Source organism: Macrotis lagotis, chromosome X (assembly GCF_037893015.1).
Source record: "Macrotis lagotis isolate mMagLag1 chromosome X, bilby.v1.9.chrom.fasta, whole genome shotgun sequence".
In the NCBI taxonomy this organism is placed as follows: domain Eukaryota; kingdom Metazoa; phylum Chordata; class Mammalia; order Peramelemorphia; family Peramelidae; genus Macrotis; species Macrotis lagotis.
The window spans coordinates 635456437-635472343 of NC_133666.1; the positions used below are offsets into that span (position 1 = coordinate 635456437).

Consider the following 15907-nt stretch of genomic DNA (forward strand, 5'->3'; position numbering starts at 1 on the left):
ATGCTTATTAATGATGTCTGCATCGGAATCTTTTTTTTATTCCAGATTCCAATTGGGATCCTGGCAAACTTATTCCTCCTTTCTCTTTATATTTTGAATGCCCTACCTGCTCATAAATTAAGGCCACTAAACTTGATTCTGATCCAACTATTACTGGCTAACATTACTATGCTGGTAAGCAAAGGAAACCCAGAAATACTGCAAGCTTTTGAGATAATTAATTTCTTGGACAATGGTGGATGCAAAATCATATTTTTCCTTTACAGAATTGCCCAGGGACTTTCAATTTCCTTCATCTGCCTTCTGTGTAGTTTTCAGGCCATCGCCATCAGTTCCAATGACTCCATACTGTCAAAATTCATAGTCAGAATTATAGAACAAATTTCTATTTTTTGTTTCATCTGCTGGATCATTAATACACTGTTAGAAATTCCTGTGCTAATATTTGTGAGAGGACCAAGGAGCATCACCAACAATACATATGAATCTTACATTGTGTATTGCTCAATAAGAATGTTTATAGAAAGTTACTTTATCATGATGACTCTGAGAAATATGATCTGTATAGGACTCGTGTTTTGGAGCAGTGGCAACATGATACGTCACCTGCACAGACACCACCAAGTCCAGAACTTTCATAGTTCTGACTTATTCAGAACTCCTGCAGAGGTCAGCGCTACCCACACCATTCTCTTGCTGATGGCACTTTTATTTACTTCGCTCCATCACTTTGATTTCTCTCACTTATTTAGATAGAAATCAAAACTGGTTAACCATCTCTGGGTTTCTATCTCTTTGCTTCCCAACCCTTAACCCTCTTGTGTTGCTACCTAGAGCCCCCAAGCACAACCTCAGTCTCTGGACAGAAAAAAGTATTGATTCTTGAATTGTCATAAAGTTTGAATATCAATTTGAATAAAAATTTCACATCACTGCACTCGTGTTTCCCATTCCATTATAAAGCTCTTGTCACAAGGTAGAAGAACTTCAAAAGTTTTAATTTGAAAACATGAACTAGTCCTCGAACCCTTTTGTAATTACATCAAAAGTTTAGTGCAGGGTGCAGCTAGGTGGCATAGTGGATAAAGCATGGGCCTTGGAGTCAGGAGTACCTGGGTTCAAATCCGGTCTCAGACACTTAATAATTACCTAGCTGTGTGGTCTTGAGCAAGCCACTTAATCCCACTGCCTTGCAAAACTAAAAAGAAAGTTTAGCATATGATCCAAAGTAGAATGTTTCACTCCTTACAAACTTTCCTAGATCATTTATACAAAGTCAACTTCCTAGGGGTTAAAAAGAAAGCTATAAGAGAGTCCATTCTCTCTAGGAGCTTATAGTCAGATGGGGTAAATAATATGAAAACAACTATATACAAAGAAGATTCATAGAGGACAAGTTGAAAATAATCAAGAAAGGAAAGGGCCTAACATTAAAGGGGTGGGGTCAAGAAAAGATTTCTTGGAACTTGAAGGAAGTCAGGGAAGCCATTACACATAGGAAAGTGAAAATCCTCAGCATAGACATATGGGACAGATGGTGATCATACAGAATCAGGAAATAGAGTACAGTATTCAAAAATCAGTGAAGAGGCCAATTGTCACAGCAGATCAAAACATAAAAAGGATGGTAAAATATAAGGAAACTAGAAAGTTAGGATGAAGTCAGTTTATAAAGGGCTTTCAATGCCAAACAGTGGATTTTATATTTGATCCTGATTGGTGATGTGGATAGACCTCCATTTAAGATTAACTTGATAGGTGAGGGGAAGGTGAACTGGAGTTTTTCTGTAGTATGAATTCATTGATAATGGTTTGCTCAAGGGGGCGGCTAGGTGGCGCAGTGGATAGAGCACTGGCCTTGGAGTCAGGAGTACCTGAGGTCAAATTCAACTTCAGACACTTAATAATTACCTAGCCATGTGGCCTTGGGCAAGCCACTTAACCCCATTGCCTTGCAAAAACTAAAAAAAATAAAAATAATAATAATAATAATAATAATAATGATTTGCTCACTTTCCTTACATTTATGGGTGTCTCTCCAGTATGAATTCTCTGATGTTGAGTGAGGAGTATAATGTAAGGTCTTAGTCCCAGTTCTTTCCAAAGTGTAAACACACACACCCACATTGTGATCTTAAATAAAATGTGACCCTTATCAATAATTCAAAATTCCAAAGTAATTTTAGATGTTACCTTCATTATTCATTAGGTAATCATATAAACAACCAGAAGCATATGATCTCAGATTTGGCAGAAATCTTTGAGATCTTATAATCCAAATCATAGCCGAAAAAATGTTCACTAAACAATTTGACAAAAAAAAAAGTTTAATCAACTTTATTTGAAACTTCTAATGAGAGGGCACCTACTATTTCAATATATGATTATGTCACTCCAATGAAAGAAGTTTTCTTTACTCAAACTTTTAACATTTTTTCTGAATTGTTTATCTCCTGGGGCCACTGAGAAGTATAAGGTTTTTGTATCTCATGATTCTTGTAATTTAAAATAGCTGTCATGTACCAACTCAAAAGTTTGCTTTTTCTGAGTAGATTCTGATATTCGAATTTCTTCTATGTTTTTACTTTGCCTTATTTTTTGATAATTTTATTTCCCTTGAGCTTCATTAAAATCCAGTGTTGTTCATAAAACAGTATAAACATATTTTGCAAGATTATAACTTTGTCTCTGGAAGTTCATTTTATTATTTGGGCCATGCCTACTCCCAAAAAAAAGGTTGACAATAAGAAGGAAGTATATATATATATATATATATATATATATATATATTTATATATATATACATATATATATATAAATATTGATAGTGACATTTTTTCTTATAACAAAGAAATGGAAACAAAGAACATGCATATCAACTGCGGAATGGCTAAACAAACTGTGGTATGTAAATGTCATGTGCTGTAAAAGACAACAAAAGAATGAATAAAGAGAAACAAGGGAAGACTTGAATTAATGGAAGTGAAGTAAGCAGAACCAAGAAATAATCTTCATGATGATGACACCAAAATAAAGGGAAGAAAGAAGTAAAAACAATCACAAGTGAGTAATGAAAAATCACAAAGAAAAAAGATGATTCCCAAAGAAGAGATGTGAGAAGATACCTACATCTACATCCTTACAGAAGTGGAAGGTTCACAGGTGTGTGTGTGTGTATAATCAAACTAATTTGATAAATTGATTAATTTACATGATTTCCTTTCTCCTTCCTTTTTCTTTTAGAAATATTCTTCCTTATGGGTGGCTAGGTAATACAGTGGATAGAGCACTGGCCCTGGAGTCAGGAGTACCTGAGTTCAAATCCAGCCTCAGACACTTAATAATTACCTAGCTGTGTGATCTTGGGCAAGCCACTTAATCCCATTGCCTTGCAAAAACCTAAAAGAAAAGAAAGAAATATTCTTTCCTACTATAAGGAGGAAATATTTCCCTGACTTAAAATCTAAAGACATCAAATAATTTTATAGTTATGTATATAAATTCTACTTTCTAATGGCTCATTTTGGAGGAATATCTCAAATATCTATCTCCCCTTTGTTAAAAGTCTACCCTTTTAAATTGATCAATAGATTTATCCTGACAAAATATGCTATTCTAAGGCCCATCATGATCTCTTTTGCTTTTTTAGGACATCACATTCAAATTCTTTGATTTCTCATAGACAACGAATAACCTTGCTCAATGCAAATTAACTTCTCTTGATTGTACTCTTAGATGAATTGGTAGTATGTATTATTAGATACATAAATTTTGAAGTTTAAACATTGCCTTATTTGCAATTTAAGTTTGCAGTTTCTCTTGGCTGACAATTTGTGGACTTTTAATCTATATTCTTCCATATATTTAAAATAGATGACATGTTGCTTGTCTTCTAAAGTGCTCTAATTAGAAATTTTATGTCTTATGATTGATGAAATTCATCATTCTCAATTTATCTCTGCATTTATCTTTAAGGTCCTTTGATCTTTAAATGATTTTGCATATGGATATTTTGCTTTTTTGCATATTTTTTCTATCCTGTCAAATTTTCCTCTGAATCTATATATTTTTTCTCTTCCTCCACATGCTCTGGAGAAAGCTACAATTAAACATAGGCACACACACACACACATATATGTAAGATCATACTTTGCATATTTCTATTTGGCACTTCTTTCTCTGGAAATAAATAGTATCTTCCTTCAAAGGTCCAAGTCTTTTCATATTTTTCTAAATCAATCAGTTCATAATTTCTTATATCACTGTGGTATTCCATCACAATCATGTACCACAGCTTTTTGATCATTCCTCAATTAAAAGGTATCTATTACATTAGACAATCTGATAAGTTTAAGATGATATCTCAAAATTGTTTTAATTTGCATTTCTCTAATCAATAATGATTTGGAGAATTTTTCATATGATTATATATAGTTTTTATTTCTTCATCAAAAAATATGTCAGTATTCCTTGACCATTTATCAATTGGTTATGACTCATATTCTTATAAAATTGACAAAATTCTTTATAATTTTGTGAAATGAGACCTTCATTTGAAAGATTGTCTATGAAAATTTTTTAGCAATTTTCTGCTTTTCTTTTTATCTTCATTATATTGGTTTTATTTATATAAAAATTTATTAATTTAAAATATTTTACATTATCCTTTCTTCATAGATTATTCTCCGATCTGAGTCTGATAGGTAATATCAAAATAAAAGTTCTAATTTTCTTGTGATGGCTTCCTTTATTTTGAGTTCATGTTTTCATGGTTTAATATGTTGATCTCTGCCCAATTCTTGCCAAACCACTTTTTAGTTTTCCAATTTTTACCAAATAAAGAATTCCTATCCCCAAAACATAAATGTTTGCATTTGTCAAACATAAAGTAGTCCTGTACTACTGTTCTGTTCCATTAATCTACCTTTCTATTTCTGAGTCAGTACCAAATAGTTTTGCTATTTACTATTTTATAATTTAGTTTAAGGTTGGGCATTGCTAAATCACCTTCTTTTACCTTTTTTTCCCTTAATTTCTTTGAAATTCTTGACCTTTTATTCTTCCAAATGAATTTTATTATTATTTTTCTAACTCAGAAAATAATTTAGAATTGCATTCAACAAATACTCATCAAGCAAAATTATCATTTTTATTATATTAGCTTTGCCAATCCATAAACAATGAATGTTTCTCCAGTTATTTAAATCGGATTATTTTTGTATAAAGGCTTTTATATTTATGTTCATGTAGTACCAAACCTGTTTTGGCAGACATACTTTCAGGAATTTTATACAACCTACTTATTTTAAATGATCTTAAACAACATTGAATAAAATCAGTGACACATAGTTTCCCTATTTTTCTCTTTTAAATCTTCCAATGCTTTAATCTTGACTAAGGTCATGATTACTATGTCTGCTTTTTTATACAAAATAAATTCTACTCTAGCACTTTATTTTAATTCTCTGTGTATGTCTCATTTTCCTTGTGTTTTCTGAAGTGGCATATTGTTGTGTTCACATTTTTAATTCATTCTACCATCAGTTTTCATTTTATAAGTAAATTCATCACATTCAAATTCACAGTTATTATTACTTGCATATTTCCCTCCAACCTATTTTTCTGACTATCCTTCTCACATCTTTCATCAGATGCATCCACATTTATTTAGTATACTTCTTCACCCCATCTAGACTTCCTACTGTTTAATTTAACAGTCCCTCCCTTGTCTTCTCCACCAACACTCACCCATAATCTATCTTCCTAAGAGTTTTCCCTTATCCTATGCCCTCTCCTTCTTATTTCTGTCTAAACTTAGACTTTTATACCCTTTCAGATTTGTTCCCTCTTTGACCAATTTCCAATGAGAGTAAGGGTTCGGTACTACCAGACCTCCACCCCCACTTGCATCTCTATTTTGTCTTCCTTTCACACCTCACTTGTGTGAAATAATTGCTCCTTTTTATCTCTTCCCTGAAATTTTATATTTTAGATTCACTCTACCATAGACAGTTCTCAGTCCCCTTTCTTTCAAATTATCCAAATAATGGTGACACATATAACAGTAACAAATTTGACCTCATTGAGTTCCTTATACTTGGTTTTAATATGTACCTTATATTTCTCCTGAATCTTGCATGTTGAATTTTCTATTAAGTTCTACTCTTTTTTTGTCACAGATATCTGAAAATCCTTCATTCTGTTAAATGTTCCATTTTTCATTCAGGATTCTACTTTGCAGAGTACCCTTGGTCATACATAATGCCAGGTCTTTTGCTCTATAAAATTTAGTATTCCAAGACCTACAGTCCTACAATATAGAAGCTACTAGAATTTGTGGAATCTTGATTGTAGCCCTGCAATGTTCAAAAGGTTTTTTTTAGCTTTTTTTTAGCTTTTCTCCTTATCCTGAGAGCTTTGAATCTTTACTGTGTTATTCCTGTAATTTTTTTCCTCTTGGAATCTCTTTCACATGTAATTGGTAGAATTTTTCTATTATTGATTTACCTTTTTATTCTAGAATGTTAGGGTAATGTTCTTTAATGATTTCTTGTAATATTATATAAAGATTATTTTTTTATCATAACTTTCAGCTAGTCTAACAATTCTTATATTGTCTCTCTTCTATCTGTTCCCCAGACCAGTTGCTTTTCTAATGAAGATTTTCATACTGTCTTCTTTTTTTCCTTCCTTTGATTTTGTTTTATTATTTCTTAGTGCCTTATAACATCATTAGCTTTTCCATGCCTAATTCTAGTTTTCTTTTCTTTTTTTCCTTTTTTGGTTTTTTCAAGGGAATGGGATTCAGTGGTTTGCCTAAGGTCATGTAGCTAGGTAAGTATTGGAGACCAAATTTGAACTCAGATCCTCCTGACTCCAAAGCCAATTCTTTATCCACTGTGATCTAGCTGCCCTCAATTCTAGTTTTCAAAGAATTATGTTCTTAAGATTTTTACTCACTTCTTCCAGTTGGTTGACATTCTTTTTAAAAATTTTCTTAAATTCTTGATTACTCTAATTTTTCTAAATTTTTCTGATTTCTATTATTTGATTTTTAAAGTTCTTCTGAGAACTCTTTTGGGGCTTGTGACTATTACACATTTCTCATGGAAAATGGAGTGGCTTTTTAGATCCACTATCTTCTGAATGTGAAAACAGATCGTAGTTATTGGTTGGGTTTTTTCTCCCATGCTTATTCACTTTTCTCTTTATTTTGTTTTATTTTATGTTAGCAGGTGCTAGTCCCGACATGTGGTGAATAGTACCTTGGGTTTCAGGTCCTTCTTACTCTTATTTTCTGAGCTCTATATAGGACCCACTCTGAGGTACTCTTCTCCACCCCTAAGCCGTGATTAGGACCTGTCATGCTATCCTGCAAATATTCTTGATCCCTGAATTCCCTCTCAAGGCTGGAAACTTCAGTTTTCCCCTTTGCCCTGGAACCCAAAGCCAGAGGTTCCACTCTCCTCCTGTAAGTGCCCGCTATAGGCAGAGTCCCCACCCCACAGAAAATGCATTCACCAGGTGTGTGTTACATCCTTTCCCTTTGGAGTCACAGTCTAGACTGTATCTGATCAGTAGAGCTGTGCTTGGCATCCCTCAACAGTGAAAGGTTTTTCAATGTTTTCCTAATCAGCCTTCTGATCCCACACTGTAGGTAAGATAAGAAACTCCTGAGGGTAGAGACTGCCTCCAAACTGAGCTGTACCCAAGACTTGTAGTTTGAAGATTTCTCAGAATCTGCCTGGAAGTATTTGCACTTGATTCAAGCCAGACCTCTGCCGATAGAAGTCATCTTTCCTGGGATCCTTCCTATTTATCTTAGGAAAACAACTACCTTACCTCAACTTTTGTTTATTTCTGCTACTCTGCCTTCACTTTTGAAACATTATTATGTCATTTTGTGGAAGAAATTTGGAGATCCTGGAGTTTTCAGACCTACTCCACCATCTTCCCAGAATCTTCTCTCTTCTTCCTTTTTTTTAAGTTTTTTTTTTGCAAGGCAATGGAGTTAAGTGACTTCCCCAAGGCCACACAGCTATGCAATTATTAAGTGTCTGAGGCCAGATTTGAATTCAGGTACTCTTGACTCCAGGGCCAGTGCTCTATCCACTGCACCACCTAGCCATGCCAATTAATTTATTTCTTGTTTAATTTTTGGTTAAATTTTTATAGCACTGATAGATATAAACTAAGGGCCTCAATTATATAGGTCATTGCCTTTTTGCCCTTTGTAATTCACTTAGTTTTTTCTTTAAGAATTTAATAGCTTGGGGCAGTTAAGTGGCACAGTGGATAAAGCACCCACCCTGAGTTCAAATCGACCTCAGACAGTAAATAATTACCTAGCTGTGTGACCTTGGCAAGTCACTTAACCCCATTGCCTCACCACTCCTCCCCCAAAAAAGAAAAAGAATTTAATATCTATTCAACTGACTGTGCATAAATTATTAAAATCCATTTATTGCCCACATTATCTTAATGTTAAAATGCAGTTTACCTTTTTCCTCTATTTAATTCTCTCCCCAATATACATCTTCATTGATAGGAATTACTCCCATTCTTCATATGCCAAATCAAACCCAATGCCACTTTCTCCAAGAAGCTTTTACTCACCCTCTCTTCTCCCTCCAGCAATACAATTGATTTCTCACTTTTCAAACTTGTCATACAATTTTTCTTGGTTCTCCTTTTCCTAAACACACTTCATGGTATAGCATATTTGTATGTTTTCATTTTATAGTCTACCTATCTATTTGATAATAAATTACTTGAGGAGAAAGAAAGACATTTTTTCCTTTTGGTATCTTCGCTGTCTTTCACTTAAATGGACACACAGTAAATTTTGCTAACTTGAAAGTCTTTCAGAGAGGCAATTCACTTGAACTTTAAAGTCAGATTGACACATTTAACTTACAATTGAAGTCTATAACCATCTTGACATATTTCTCAACTAGAACTGTCCAGTCCATTACTCTAAGTGAAAAAAATATGGAAGAAGTCAACTCACTCAAAATCAATTTATCTAAAATGAATTAATTACATAAAATATACAAAACACTGTACTGGGAACTGAGATAAAGAAGACAAAGGTTATTTTAGAGGAGAGTTATGGTTCACAGAGTTCTGAAATTAGATGAACTCACAGGTACATTATGGTATGTAATTATATATTCACATGTACATATGCACATAAAACTGCACTTTATATGAGCATATATACATGTGCATGTATACACACACACACACACACACACACACACACATAATGATTATATGATTTTTTAAAAATCGATTGCAGTTCTTTCCCCTTTTGTGCCAAATTCATAGGTAGGAGGACCACAGTTTGAATCTGGCCTCAGACAACTGACACTAACTAGCTGTGTGACCTTGGGAAAGTCAACCCTGATTGCCTTGCAACCAGAGCTATCTCCAGTCTTCCTGATTTATGTTTGGCCACTAGACCCAGATGACTCTGGAAGGAGAAAGTGTAGCTGGTGACTGAGCACAGCATCTCCTCAGTCAAATCCAATTCACGTGCTTGTCATGACATCACCTCCCCTGAAGTTATGATCTTCTTTGAGAATGAAGTACAGCAGCTCTGTCCCACAGTCCACCTCAGCCCCTCAGATTGGTGTAAAATGATAACTGAATCCTAGGCCTGCTGCTCCTAAACTGTTTGGGATTGAAAAGTAGAGGAGATAAAGACTGAATTACTCCAACATCAACAAGAACATCAGAACTCAAGGAAAGATGATTTCTTTTCCTTCAAATCAATGTGGAGGGAGAGAGAGATCAATTTTTGACTTGTTTCAGAGATCAATTTTTGACTTGTTTCATGGGTAGTGTTCTGCCATGAAAATTACAATAACTCTAACACTGCATGGATCATACTCTCTCCTCTGATCACCTAAGTCAGCTCTGAGTTCAATCTTTTGCTACTCAAGATGGGTTGAATTTGAAGGAAAATGAATGAGCATTTGGGCTCACAAAATTAACTTCAAGTGCCATAGACATGAGAAGTAGAAAGGAATCACGTTATGAGTTTTTCCCCATGTGCCCCAATCTCATAATGTGAAAATCACACAACTGTTGTTTCCCTCTAGGTAAGGCAGGCTCATCGTCCCTTCAGGTCATACAGAGAATGCTTATGAATGATGTCTGCATCAGGATCCTTTTGCTCTTGAAGATTACAATTGGGTTCCTGACAAACTTCTTCCTCCTTTCTCTTTAAATGTTGAATTCCCTAACTGATCATAAATTAAGACCATTAAACTTGATTCTGATTCAGACATTATTGGTCAATATCACTATGCTGCTAAGCAAAAGCAGTCCAGAGATACTGCAAGCTTTGGAGATAAATAATTCCTTGGACAATGTTGGCTACCAAGTTATAGTTTTCCTGTACATAGTTGCCCAGGGACTTTCAATTTCCTTCACCTGCCTTCTGTGCTGTTCTCAGGCCATCACCATCAGTCCCAATGACTTCACACTGTCAGAATTCAAAGCCAGAATTGCAGAACAAATTTCTACTTTTTTGTCTCTTCTGTTGGGTCCTTAATATCTTGATAGAAATTTCTGTACCAATATATGTGAGAAGACCAAGGAATATCACCAACAATATGTATGAATCTAATATATTGCTCAGTGGGAATGTATATAGTTACTTTATCATGACAACTCTGAGAAATGTGCTCTGTGTGGGACTCATGTTTTGGACCAATGGCTCCATGGTGTTCCTCCTGCACAGACACCACCAGCAAGTCCAGAACATTCATAGTACTGACTTCTCATCCAAAACTCCTCCAGAGGTCAGAGCCACTCAAACCATCCTGTTGCTGATGGGCATTTTTGTCTGCTTTTACTTAGTTCATTCCATCAATTTATTTCATTTATATATAGATAGATAGTAACCAATATTTGTTGACCATCGCTGCCATCTTTCTTTGCTTTCCAAATCTTAGCCTTCTTGTGTTGCTCCCTAGAGCCCCCAAGCACAGCTGCATTCTCTGAACAAGAAAAGATATTGATTCTCAAATTGTCCTAAAATTTGAATATAGGATGGCTTAGATGATTTTGTCTCCCTGCTTCCCACTCCATTAAGGCCCTTATCACAAAGAAGAAAACCTAGAATTGCTTCTAGTTTGAGAATATGAACCAGTACTGGAACACTTCTGTAGTGACATCAGAAGTTTAGAGTCTGTGGCAAATTAGAATGTTTATTCCTTATATATATCCTCTCCTAGATCATTTATACAAAGTCAAACTCCTGGGGGTTAAAAAGAAAGCTACAAGAGAGTCCCTTCTCCCTAGGAGCTCATAGTCAAATGGGATAAATAATATGAAAACAATTCTATACAAATATGATGTACACAGGATAAGTTAAAAATAATCAAGACAGGGAGGGTCTAGCATTATGGGGTAGGGTCAAGAAAAGATTTCTTACAGAAGGTAATATTTTATCTGGGACTTGAAGGAAGTCAGGGAAGCCACAAGTCATAGGAAAGTGAAAATTCGAGGCATAAGCATATGGGGTAAGTGGTGATAATGCAGAAAAGTATTCAAAAATCAGCAAAGAGTCTAATTGTCATTGCAGATCAAAATATAAAAAGATATGGTAGGGGCAGCTACTGGTGACTCAGTGGATAGAGCACTGGCCCTGCAGTCAGGAGGACCTGAGTTCAAATGTGACTTCAGATACTTAATGATTACATAGCTGTGTGACCTTGGGCAAGCCACTTAACCCCATTGCCTTGCCAAAAAAAAAAAAAAGATATGTTAAAGTAGAAGGAAACTTAAAAGTTAAGAAGGAAGCAGCTTATCAAGGGCTTTAAATGCCAAACAGAGGATTTCATATTTGATACTGAAAGTGATAGGGAACACTTGTATTGAATAAAAGGGTGATGTGGAACTATCTCCATTTATGATTAAGTTGGACATGCTGAAGTTTTCTGAGCCACTCCACCATCTTCTCAAAATCCTCTCTCTGACCTTCTTTGTCTTAACAAAAATGTTTTGAGAAATATGAATTTTAGCCTAATGACTGTTCTGACTGTAGGGTAAATTTTGGAATCTTATTGTCATTCCCATCTTTAAATTTTCTATCATTGTTGAAGCTTGTTTCTTTGACCCAAAAGTCTATTAAGTGATTTAATTACTAATTGATTTTTTTGTTTTGTTTTGTTTTTTAGGTTTTTGCAAGGCAAATGGGGTTAAGTGGCTTGCCCAAGGCCACACAGCTAGGTAATCATTAAGTGTCTGAGACTGGATTTGAACCCAGATACCTGACTCCAGGGCCAGTGCTTTATCCACTGCACCACTTAGCTGCCCCTCTAATTGATTTTTAATATTTTTAATGACCCTTATTTGTTTCACTTTAAGCAGTAAAAAATATATGTATTTCTGCTTTTCTGCATTTTTCTATGACTTTTTTTTTGTCAAATACAGAAGATCAATAAAAGTGCCATGAAAAGCTGGGGGGAGAGGCATGTATACTATTTCTTTTTTAAAATTCTCAGAATTTTATCCTATCAATTTTTATAAAGTTATATTCATGTCATTAATTTCTTTCTTGGGGGAGGCTAGGTGGTGTAGTGGATAAAGCACCGGCCTTGGAGTCAAGAGTACCTGGGTTCAAATCCAGGCTCAGACAATTATTACCTAGCTGTGTGGCCTTAGGCAAGCCACTTAACCCCATTTGCCTTGCAAAAACCAAAAAAAATTAAATTAAATTTCCTTCTTGTCAATTTTTTGATTAAATTTATATAGCACTGATAGGATTGAACTAAAAAATCTCAATTATTATAGGTTATTGTATTTTACCCTTTGTGATTCATTTAGATTTTTTTCTTTAAGAATTTAATATGGAGGGACAGCTAAGTGACACAGTAGACAGATCACCAGCCCTTCATTCTAATCTGTGCTTAGATATTTGATATGTACTGACTGTGTGACCTTGGACAAGTCATAATCCCATTGCCTCACCAAAAAAAAGATTTAATATCTATGCAATTGGATACACATAAATTAAATTATTGAAATATATTTATTATCCACATTACCTTATTATTGAAATGCAGTTTATCTTTTTACCCTTTTTGATTCTCTCTCTTTTTGATTTTTCCCTATTTGAAATCATAATTGCTGTTTTTTGTATACATATATATACACACACACACACACACACACACACACGGAACAATGGATGTTTCTTTATAATCTTTGCCATTGAATTTAATAGCAATTTATTAAAAATAACCTACAAATCTTTTTTATTAATTCAATAGAATTTTGTGTCCAATTTTGTTTATACCTAATTTACTGGTTTTCATTTTGATGTGTGTTTTGTGGTATCAATAAAAGATCTTTTTTTGCATTTAGTCTGTCTGAATAAGAACTGCTACTGCTTTTTTAAATTTAATTGAGACATAATAGATTTTTCTCTAACCTCTATTTTGTAATTGTGTGTTTCATTTTTTTAAAAATATTGTTAGATTTTTTCTCATATATTCCACAATTTTTTCTACTTTGTGGGTGAGTTCATCATATTAGCAAAAACAGTTTTGAATAGGGAACTCAAATGACAAAATATATTTTGTCAACATCAGGAACTACAGAAAGAAGGGAGGTCATACAATTTTGAAAGGAAGGAAGCATTCCAAGAAAAAAATGCATCAACCAATAAACATTTATTAAGTGTCTACTATTTCTCAAGTACTGTACTAAGGGGCTGAGGATGCAAAAAAAATTTTTTTTTAAATCCAATCCCTATCTTCAAGGAACTTACAATCTAATGGAGGAGTTGATATAATAAATATGTTCAAAGCAAGCTATAAGCAGAAAAAAAAGGAAAATACTTAAAAGAAGGAAGGCACTGAGTATTATAGGCAGGGAAAAAATTTAAGAAAATGCCTGAAGCAGAAGATGAATTGTTTTGTTTGTGGAACAACCAGGAGACCTGTGTCACTGGACTGAAGAAGAAATATCAGGGGTAAGGCTTAAAGCACCTAGAAAGTGGGTGGCTATGCGGTACAGTGGATAGAGTACTGACCCTGGAATCAGGAGTACCTGAGTTTAAATCCTGCCTTAGACACTTAATGTCTGTGTGATCTTGGGCAAGCCACTAAACCCCATTGCCTTGCAAAAGTCTAAAAAAAAAAGCACCTAGAAAGGAAAAAAAGGAGCTAGGGTTTTTTAAATTTTTTTTTTAAGGAGCTAGTTTACAAAGGGTTTTGAATGCCAAATAGAGCATTTTGCATTTGCTCCTAAAAACAATAAGAAGTTATGGAAGTTTATTGGGTAGCAAGGTGACTTGCTCTTTAGGAAAATTCCTTTAGTAGCTAAATGGAGAATGGACTGGTATGGGGAAAGATTGGAAGCAGACAGACCCACCAACAGATCGATACCATACTCTTGAGTGTGAGGAATGAGGACCTGCATTAGAGTGGTGGCAGCCTCAGAGGAGAGAAGGGATCATTTTCAAAAGATGGTATAAAGGTAGAGTCAACAGGCTTTGCCAACAGTTTGAATGGAGAGATGGGGGGAGGCAGTAAAAGAGAGTAAGACATTCAGGCTGATTCCTAGGGTAAGAGCTTGAGGGATTGAGAGAACTGTGTTGCCCCCTTGAAAAATAGAAAAGGTAAGAAAGTAGAGAGATTAAACACCGTACCAGTTTCATTAATAGTCTTGATAGATGTAGTCATTTCTATATACTTAGGAATAATTCAGTTGGGTCACCAATAGCCAAAAATTAGATATAACTAATTTTCCTGGTGTAACATGTTTGTGTCTCAGAAGAAATAAGCAGGAACTAAGCTTGTAAATGGAACTTATACTGTCCCAATAGGTCACACACAAAACAAACATATTCATCATAAGAACTAGTGAAATTCAATATTTCCTCTTTTCCTGGTCCCACATTGCTCATTGTTTGTTGTTCAGAAAAGTTGAAATCTCAGCTGTTCCAGTCGCTTAATGTGGAATTGATTATTATTCACCATTGCATTTCATAATTTGCATCTGGGACAAGACTGGACACTTCCTTTGGGGATAACATTCAACTCCCCTCTGCAGATAGTGCCGTTTCTCTAATGGGTGGTAAACTAGAGACAGCTCTGGGGGACTGGGAGTTCAGGGACTCATGTTCCTATAACTCATCCCAGTCTATTAGCTACACAGACACACACACACACACACACACACACACACACAAACACACAAACACACAAACAGCACTAGGATTCACACTGACAGCAGAGAACAGACTGGTAAGAATCATCTATGTTGCTTCCTCTGACATAAGGCAGGGAGGAAGAGAAGTGAAGAGAAACAGATGTTGGGCTTAGAACTCTGAGTTTTGGAGAATAGAAAGGACCATGCAGAAAAAAAAAAGGTGAACTGGAGATTATTATCCCTATTTACTTGGCTGTACTTCAGTGAAGTTGGTTTGGAAGAAAACTCACTAAAGTAGTATATTAATGCTGAATCGATTATAAGAGAAACCTGGATGTATCCAGATAAAGAGCCGTGGAGTTTGAACAAATTTCAAGGACTATTCCCTTTAATTTAGAAAAAAAAAAAAAAAAAACAGATATCTTATTGTGTGATCTTGTCTCTTATACTTTATGTTTCTTCCTTAAGGATATGATTTCACTCTCATCACACCTAATTTGGATCAAGGTACAACATGGAAACAAAGACTGACAGATTGCTTTCCATGGGGGGGGGGGGGGGCTAGGCGGGATAAGTTTGGGAGAAAAATTGTAAAACTCAAAACTCAAATAAAATCTTTAAAAATTAAAAAAAGGGGAGGTAACGGACCCCCCCACCGGGAGCGGCGGCCGCAGGGCATCCGGTTCCAGTCTGCCGGGAGGGCCGTTGAAGGTGGCAGTTTGCGAGGCCAGGGGGA

The 15907-nt window shown here is 35.0% G+C and overlaps 1 protein-coding gene and 1 pseudogene across 1 annotated transcript; both read left to right on the top strand.

Moving 5' to 3' along the window:
* On the top strand, window positions 1-886 carry LOC141499500 (vomeronasal type-1 receptor 1-like). The gene is given in 2 exon segments (XM_074202193.1): window positions 1-704; window positions 706-886. Coding segments are annotated over 2 exon segments (885 nt in total).
* Window positions 887-10144: 9258 nt separating this feature from the next.
* On the top strand, window positions 10145-11013 carry LOC141498218 (vomeronasal type-1 receptor 3-like; annotated as a pseudogene).
* Window positions 11014-15907: the final 4894 nt, after the last annotated feature.